The 9659-nt window shown below is 34.2% G+C and overlaps 1 protein-coding gene across 1 annotated transcript; it reads left to right on the top strand.

Annotated features, from left to right (window-relative positions):
• Positions 1-6514: 6514 nt before the first annotated feature.
• LOC143596823 (putative aquaporin TIP-type RB7-5A) lies at positions 6515-7993 on the top strand. Its single transcript, XM_077075496.1, has 3 exons — positions 6515-6688; positions 7007-7257; positions 7445-7993. Exons 1-3 carry the CDS (start codon positions 6562-6564, stop codon positions 7817-7819), a joined length of 753 nt encoding a protein of 250 aa, XP_076931611.1. The 5' UTR covers positions 6515-6561; the 3' UTR covers positions 7820-7993.
• Positions 7994-9659: the final 1666 nt, after the last annotated feature.

Here is a 9659-nt window from a genome sequence, read left to right as displayed (position 1 = left end):
ATTAAGCATGACCACATGATACCCTAATTCAGGGCATTCAACATAAGACTGAATGTGTTTATTTAATATTAAGGTTTTTAGGGATTACAAACCGAAATACAGATAACAAACTAAGCATTATTAGGCTAGCAGAAAGTTTGATTCATTGAAACAAACAATCAAACACTTGGAGTGCAGATAAATGAACGAGGCTACACAGACAAAACATTAACTAAGCTCCAGTAGCGGAAATTATGTACAACAGATCACACATACATTATACAAAGCAGCAGCAAAACATGTATAAAAAAACTTCTCTACAGCAATAAACAACAAACAAGCGTATATGAAGCAATAACAAGCTATGGTTTAAAGTGTAAACGAGCCAAGCCACGTCCAAGCTCAACAGCTCGTTATGAATTACGAGAGCTTGGCTCGTTTCGAGCTCTTTTTTAAAAGCTCGAGCTCGGCAGTCTTTTTTCAGCCTCGAGCTCGGCTCATTTATTATTTATTATTTATTAATTATTATATATGTATTTTTATTATTATATGTTGAAAAGAAGCCTTAGACGATCCTAAGCTCAGCTCAAACTAGTGTGCAGTTACTTAAATGAGCCAAAGTTGGGCTCGAGCACAGCAGTGCAGTGTGAAATTAATAAATAGAAGTCCAAAACAGTTAAATTTAAAAATGTATAAGGCTCATTAAGGCACAACAAGCCTGAACAATCTTCTCATATAAGGCTGGGTTCAATAACAAACGAGCTTTATTTGACACGATAGCAACAAATTAAAACGCTCGGCATAAAACAGTCAAATTAAAAAACTGCATAGCAACAAATTACAAATATTAGATAATATTGATAGAATCAAATTTAACCTAAATTTTGTAAACCCTAACTAAGAAATGAAAAAGAGATTACCAGTAAAAAGATAACAGAACTCGTATGTTGAGACTTTGAGAGCAGTCAATCTGAGCAAATGAAAGTGAGATGAAGAAAACTGAGAGTGGAGAAAGTGAGAGATTGTGTTTCGGTTTTGAGTTAATGAGCCGAGGGCCACCAACCCATTGTTGATCATAATTGTTGGGCCGTATGGGCCCAACAATTTAGAGGTGGAAAAAAAAACCCGGTTCCAGCCGGTAGGGCTGTAAACGAACCGAACGAACATAAATAAGGCCTTGTTTATGTTTGTTCGTTAAGAAAATAATGTGCTCATGAAAGGTTCACGAACACTTACCTAACGAGATTTTATGTTCGTGTTCGTTCATTAACGAAATTAATGTGTTCACGAACACAAATAAAATCGGCAGAGCCTATAGGTTGAGACCAATGTATTCATCAATGTGAATAATGAAAGCCTGTAAATGAATCGAATGAACATGAACAAAGGCATGCTCGTGTTCGTTCATTTAACTTTAAAAGAACACGGACTCTTAATCGAACAAATATTTATGTTCATGTTCGTTTATATACAAAGGGACATTGTGTTCGTTTGTTTAAAATCTAAACGAACATAACTAAACAAAGATAAATGAACATAAATGAACTTAAATGAAAACACTTAAATGAACTCAAATTAACAAATATAAAAACTATTAATCAGATTACCTATCTAGATAATATTTAATTATGTTCTATTAATACATAAATAAACGAACATAAACGAACGTTCATGAACATAAATGAACGAACGGAACATGTGTTCATGTTCGTTTGTTTAATTAAACGAACACAAATTTTTTATTCATGTTCGTTCGTTTATTAAATAAACGAACATAAACGAACTTCCAGCTGAACGGTTCACGAATAGTTCCCGAACATTCAGTTCGTTTACAGGCCTACCAGCCGGTGTACCCAACCAGGAACGGGACCACGTCTTGCCCGGCCCTCGGGTACGAACCAGGTTTCAGTTCCTCTAGAAAAGTCGTACTCGTACCCAGACTAACCGGCTCCACCTATATCCGGTCAAAACCCGGACCCGGCCCGGCTAAAACCCAGAAAACCAGTCAAAAATCCAATCATGCCCGGAACCGGTTTCTATCCGACCCAGTTCTTGACTTTTGTTGACCATATCCGGAAATTCCTGAAAATACACGCTTTGTACACCTCTAATCTCATTCATTGGTTATAGACATGTAAATGAAGTGAATGTTTGACTGAAAATCCGTTTCTATTAGCTTTTTCAATAAAGGAACGGACATGAACAATTTCTCTTTGTTCGTTTAGTTAAACCAATGGCACAAATATATGTTTAAATTTGTTTTAAATTCGTTCGTTCATAATTCGTTCTCTTATTGTTAATGCAAAACTTGTGAGCACTCCACTAGCTACCATTGATTCTTTCACTTTGCAAAGATCGCTTTTTCATGATCAAACTCTTTATATATCCTAGTGTCCTTGGCCGGTGCCTTTCAATACCTCACCATTACTAGACCTGATCTGTCGTATGATGTGAATCAAGCAAGCCATTTTCTCCATGTGCCCGCTACATTTCATTTTTAATCGGTTAAATGTATTCTATGATATTTCTGGGAACCATTTCATATGGTCTTATGTTTGATAGACTAGCAGACCGACTAAAACTCAAATGCGAATTGGTCCATGTGTATTGTGACTTGACGTGCCTAATATGGCTACTTGATTTATTTGAGTGGAAACCTTGTTTCATGAAGTTCTAAAAGGCAACCAAGGGTTTCTCATACAAGCTGTGAATCCATATACCAAGTTATGGCTGACACGGTTGCGAAGATAATATGGCTTACTCACCTTTTACGAAACTTCATGTTTTTCCATTGGTACGCTTCTATGTGAAGAGTTCTTTGTTCCTTGGTCAAAATCTTGTTTTACATAAATGGGCCAAACGCATGGATATTGACTACCATTTCATTTGAAAACTTGTATCATCTGACATCTCGTCAACTATACACTATATTCTTTCCAACCAAGCTCCATATGGCCCACATCTTCATTCTTCACGAAGATTCTTCGTCGGCCGCTTTCGAACAATTTCAGGGCTTGCTACGGGTTCATCCCCCACCTTATTACTTGAAGAGGGTGTCAAAGCTCCATGCAGTATTTTCTTCTAATTTGTATATTTTAAATTAGTTAAAGTTACTAATCATTACAAAAAATAAGTTTTATCAAACTCCTTTAAGAGCGCGTTGGTGTACACAATCCAAAAACAAAATACTTATACAATTATTTAGCTAGCTAACCAGCGAGCTGGTCATGGCTCAAGCTTGGTTCATTTGCAACTGGACCAATCTAGATCAAGTTGTTTTTCAAATGAGTTTCTAGTCACGAACTATTTGAACAATTTTACAAGAAAAAAGTCATCACTTAACTTGATAATTGATATCCATAGGTTATGATAGCATTTAAAGCCACTTTTAAATGACATCAAATATTATAATCCGTATACTCATTTTACCACATTTACTAATTGTGGATGCCATCATGTTCTTTACCTATAAAATACTAAACGCTTTGTTGTCATTCACTTTCCTCTATTACCTACTCCGTTTTGAAATATAAATGCAACGTAGTGGTCATTTATTATATTAAAGAAACTTATTAGCATGCTATTTTATGCTAATATTTAAATTTAAATCTGGAACAATAATGAATAATAAGATGAGCATGCGTTTTTCAGAAAACTTTACTTGTTTTGGTAATCACTAATAATTAAGGGCATAACATCCTTGCACTACCTCAATACAACTCATATGCTAGTTTATGATAAAGAAAAATGGGATAAAATGTTGATACTCATTTTTACCATACTAAAGAATACTGCATAACTCATATAAATTCAATTATGCTAATACATATGAAATCCTCGTTTTACCCTAATCCATGTTTATGTTCTCTCAGTTTTATCATTTGTACCCTCGTGAATCCGTTGAATCGTTCTAGTCCTCTCTTTGTTATAGTTTTGTGAATTTCTCTTCCATTTGCCATAATTTCGTGTTTTTCTCTCCTTAGTTTCATTTGAACCACACAAGAGAAACGCATAATGACTAATAGATTAGATACATGACAGGAAAATAGAAACCCGAAAAGCAAAAAAGGGGAAAAAAAAGAAAACAAAACTAAGAGTAGGTAAGGAGATTAGCGTGATGATTAGATGAGAACACAGATTTGTTCGTTGACGTCCATCCTAACAAATATGTTTGCCATGAATGATCACAGACAACCCATAACGAGGCGCACATGGCAAACAACTGTTATGGTGTATGCAATCCCTACAAAAAAGCGTTATGTGTAGGGTTATTAATTATGTCAGGATGACGGGTTTTGGGTTGGCATGTTGAATTATTCCACCCTAACATGGTCCATATTTTTTTCTATTAAAAACATCATCCTTAACTAACCTACACACATTTAGAATCATAAACCATAAATACAACACATTTAACTCGTTTATCTAAACACGTCAAATGAGTCAGTGGGTAATAATCAAGTTGCAAACGTGTTAATCGGTTGATGAGTTATACAGTAGGTTAAGCTAGTTAAAAGGACGGCTTAATTAAACATATTGCAGATCAACATGTTTAATTAAACATGTTAAATAAATCTAGTCAAACATAACTCGTTTAGTTAAACATATCAACCTACATACAACACATTTATTAAATGGGCTAGATGTGATATTCTAAAACTTGATTATTTTCACGGCATATCGTATTCAATGGAAAAAGATGCTTCTGGACAACTGATCTTGTTGGTAATCCAATCCAATCCGATCATTGAACTTTGCAATCTTCTTTGCATGCACTTTATTAAAAACATGACAACTAATCCCCAATTATTAATTCCACATTTTTCATTTAAAATGCACCATGATCGTCACTAATCAAATTAAATAACATAATTAAGCTATCCTTTGTGCTAATTTATAAATGAACATCGCTTATCCAGTCAATTAAAGCTCCACATACTTATTGATTTATTCAATGAAAATTGATTAATACAAACAATGGTTCATTAAAGTGTCATGTCTTATTAATCAGCATTTTCTAGGTTCGGCTCCTAAGTTCCAAAGCTTCGGTTTTAGTATGATTGGTTTTGCTATTCAAAAGAGGGTTGCGAGCAACTTGTTACTCATTTGTCTGCCACTTTATTGTAATCGTTTTGAGTTTAATAAAAAATTACATTATTTATCCTAAAAGAAATAATAATAAAAATAAAATATTTAAAAAAGATATTTGCAATTTTGCATAGCTTTCATAAACTGAAGTGTCGGATAAAGTTTGTGTTTTTAGTGGTGAGCGTTTAAGTCTCATAAATAAAGAATTGAAACTTAAAATAACCATTAAAAAATTACATGATATTAAAATATCTCTTTACATTTCAACTAGGTGTGATCAAACGGTTCTTACCTGTCAGACCCGACACGGACCCGGCTAGTAAGCAAAAATGAGACTCCAAAACCAACCCTAATGTTATAATTGGTTAGGGTCCTAGACGGGTTTCTCAGGTCCTAGAATCAATTGTTAGTGTTGGACGCGTTTGTTTGTTAGTGTTGGACGCGTTTGTTTGATATGGAGATGATTTTTAATTGGGAAATTATTGGACTACTTTTCAATTTGCTTAATACAATAATGCAAACATAACTAACAATACAAGAATTATATACCTTGCTAATTATCAACCAACATATATTTTGTGCGAATCAAAGCTTCTTTTCATCTTAAACTTGTCTTAAAAAAACAAATTCAAAGTAGAAAAACAAATTAAGTTGTAAAGAAAATGATAGGATTTCACTCAACTCATTAGTCTTAGGCCTTAGCGGGATTGCAAACTTTTTTCCATCATTTCCTACCTTCTTTACGAACTCAAGAGAATCGCAAGCAGCCATACAAAATCAAACAACAAATGTTGAGGGAAAATGTCACAACTAGGTTGTATAATTGATTTAAAATACAAACAAGTTAGTGCTTGGCGGGTCTTCCTTCAAACCTGTTGTTGAACCGGGACCCGATTATCTCCATTTGCTATGCCCGGGAACAAACCCTATTAAACTATAAATAGGTTTCAAGTGTTCAGAAGTTACGGGGTTTCACGGGTCTTGCCCGATTAAAGGTCACCCCAAATTTCAACCCTCTCACTTTCGGCTCTCAATAAAAATTAACAAACAAAATTGTGGACCAAAATCACTAGTACCATGAATCCATGATGTTGTGATAACTGATAAGGACTAACGATAAAAACATATATGTAAGTGTTATTGATTGTTTTCAAATTAGTTGGTTTACACTTTCCTAAATGAATCAGCTATAACAATGTCTTATTCAACAAATATATTCAAATGAAGGCCGGTGGATCGGTTCCAATCAACGGTCAGAAACTAGCCATCTTGGCCCCACGGTCGGTGGCAGCACAAATTCGCTATGCATTGGGCCCTTCATAGCCACAAGTTATATCAACCCCACTTAAAGGTAAATAATTGAGTTATTATAAAATTATGAAATCATGCACTATATTAAGCTTGCAGAAACCATTCACAAATCACACACTTAGCAAATAGCAAGTCAACTATAACATATTCTCACTTCTAGTGCTCTATCTCCAATTTCTAAAAATGGTGAAGTTGGCTTTTGGTTCCATTGGTGACTCTTTGAGTGCTGGTTCCCTTAAGACTTATTTAGCCGAATTCATTGCGACCCTCCTTTTTGTTTTTGCCGGTGTTGGATCAGCCATCGCTTACGGTATGTTGAAATTTTATACACATATACAAATCTTCTTGTTGGGTTTTGAGTTTTACAAAATTGTTTTGAGCTCGACATATGAAAGTTTTGACTCTTTGTTAGTGAATGTACTTACACATGCAGTTGATTCAATACGCATGTCTTATATAAATTTAATTTATTGTGAAATGTGATAAATCATTTGTGTTTGCTTTATAAACATATATGGGACCAAAGATAATGTATTTGCAATTTTCCAATATGGCACAAGAAATTTAATGATCGTAATCTCATATTTATTATGAATTTAATATAACGTTGACTTTTATAAATTTGCAGGCAAACTCACATCAAATGCACCATTAGACCCGGCAGGGTTAGTTGCAATAGCAATAGCCCATGCTCTTGCATTGTTTGTTGGTGTATCAATGGCAGCCAATATTTCAGGTGGTCATTTGAATCCAGCTGTCACCTTCGGATTGGCTATTGGCGGTAACATCACCATCATAACAGGTCTGTTTTACTGGATCGCCCAATGTCTTGGTTCCATCGTTGCATGCTTTCTCCTTCAATTCGTTACCGGTGGATTGGTAAGTTTACCTACACTTTTCTTCGTAGAATATTTTAGTTCAAACTTGTATGTAGTTTGTACCCACTTTGCATCTATAAACATATTAAGTCATCATACATGCATGGTTACTAACAAAAAATATGTATGCTAAAATAATGTTTGGTCAACGAATTTAGATGTGTGCTTATATATTTGGTGTTTGACAGGCCGTCCCAACACACGGAGTTGCAGGTGGCTTGAGTGGTATTCAAGGAGTTGTTTTTGAGATCATTATTACTTTTGCTCTGGTCTACACAGTTTATGCCACCGCAGCTGACCCTAAAAAGGGCTCACTTGGAACCATTGCACCAATCGCAATTGGGTTCATTGTTGGAGCCAACATTTTGGCCGCTGGACCTTTCAGCGGTGGATCAATGAACCCAGCTCGATCATTCGGGCCTGCTGTTGTTGCTGGAGACTTTTCTCAAAACTGGATTTACTGGGTCGGTCCATTGATCGGGGGTGGGCTTGCTGGGCTCATCTACGGTGATGTGTTCATTGGATCCTATGAGGCACTTCCAGCTGCCTGTGACTATGCTTAAAAACTTCCTTCTTGTTTCACTGTCATCAATTTGTGTTTCATGATTTTATTTATGGTTGAAGGTGTAACATCCTCATTGTTTGAGGACCATTTCAAATATTCTTGAGGGCCGGTGAATTATTTACACCAAATTCCCCCATAATATTGAACTTGTACTCATTTTATTCTTGTTTTTTCCTTTAAACAGATGTCATGTTTGCAACTTTGAAATGTTAACGAGAAGTGTCCATATAATCAAGTACTCTTATTATTTACTGTTATCATTGTTTATTTGTTGCATTGATTCATTTAGATACTTTATTTGTTTGTTTATTTTTTTTTCTACTTCATATATTGTATGCACCGATTCATTTAGATACTCTGGGTTTCTTTGAGTTTGAGAGGTCTCAACGGAAACAACCTCTCTAGCCATAAGAATAGAAAGGTTTGTCTTCATCACTTCCTTACAAGAACCTACAAATAGCTATGTTATGAGCAAAATTATACCAAATATGTTGTCTTATTATCTATTGATTGAAAATAGTTTAAATTTTCAGTTATTGTTAATAATATCTTTACGATACATCTTAAAGCAAACAAAATAATATAACATGAATGCCATTACTATTTTGAGTTTGATAAGGTCTCTGTCCTTGTGGTTGGACCAAAATGACAGTTTCAACCTTTTTTTTTGGGGATTTCAATTTTTTTGTCATATTTGTTTAGTTGATTAACGTCATCCATTGGTCCTGTTAAAATTTATGTGATTTGAATAAAATACGGAATGCAGTTTCAAATTTTTGTCATTTCAGTTCAGATGATTAACATCATTAGTTCCGTTAACATTTATGTCATTTGAATAAATTTGAATAAAGATATGGATTGAAACTGTTATGCTGATCAAACTACATGAATAAAAATTGTTACTTGTCAATGAATAATAATTTGAATGACTTGCAACCTGGTGCATAACCTAATCGTTGTGAGACCTAAACTTTAAATTAATCCTTTGCATTTAATAATGATCTTGATTAGTATGACGTATAATGTTACGTGTTCATTATTGATGATTACATATATGCCAGTCACATTCATGTCTATAAGCACTTAATAATCATCTTAAGTAATAACAACAAAAGTAAGCATGCATCAAATTGTTAAAGCTCAAGCTTAGTATTCCCATGAAGATCAAGAATGATGATTCAACATCAAATGCTCATATGAAGTTAACAATAGCTTCACAAGATGAAAGTACAACATTAGTTAATGTTGTGATCATAAAAAGATTAATAATTTAACCTAATACTTAACAAATTAAAGTAAAATGATAACTGAAAATCATATAGATTTAAGTAAGAATATAAGATTGTAGAATACTAAAACCTAGAGTAATATAATCGTGTTTTACACCCGTCATGAAACACAAGTTTAATATTAGAATATCTCTTTATATTTCAACGCTCTCACTTTCGGCTCTCAAAAACAAAATTTGTAAACCAAAATCACTAGTACCATGAATCCATGATGTTGTGATAACTGATAAGGACTAACAACAAAAAAATATATAATTATAACTTATAAGTGTAATGTCTTATTCATCAAATATATTCAAATGAAGGCCGGTGGATCGGCTGAAATCAACGGTCATAAACTAGCCATCCTGGCCCCACGGTCGGTGCCAGCACAAATTCTCTATACATTGGGCCCTTCATAGCCACAAGTTATATCAACCCCACTTAAAGGTAAATAATTGAGTTATTATAGAATTATGAAATCATGCACTATATTAAGCGTGCAGAAACCATTTGCAAATCACACATTTAGCAAGTCAACCGTATCATATTCTCACTTCTAGTGTTCTA

This window comes from Bidens hawaiensis, unplaced genomic scaffold (genome assembly GCF_021521415.1).
Source record: "Bidens hawaiensis isolate Kalapana, Puna unplaced genomic scaffold, B.hawaiensis_p1.1 tig00047030_1, whole genome shotgun sequence".
In the NCBI taxonomy this organism is placed as follows: Eukaryota; Viridiplantae; Streptophyta; class Magnoliopsida; order Asterales; family Asteraceae; genus Bidens; species Bidens hawaiensis.
This window is presented reverse-complemented; position numbering and strand designations above follow the sequence as displayed.

Excerpts from the sequence above, each read along its gene's own strand:
- LOC143596823 (XM_077075496.1), top strand. The coding sequence starts at position 6,562 with ATGGTGAAGTTGGCTTTTGGTTCCATTGGTGACTCTTTGAGTGCTGGT. Across the intron at positions 6,689-7,006 it reads TGGATCAGCCATCGCTTACG|GCAAACTCACATCAAATGCA; the intron begins GTATGTTGAAAT and ends ATAAATTTGCAG. Across the intron at positions 7,258-7,444 it reads AATTCGTTACCGGTGGATTG|GCCGTCCCAACACACGGAGT; the intron begins GTAAGTTTACCT and ends GGTGTTTGACAG.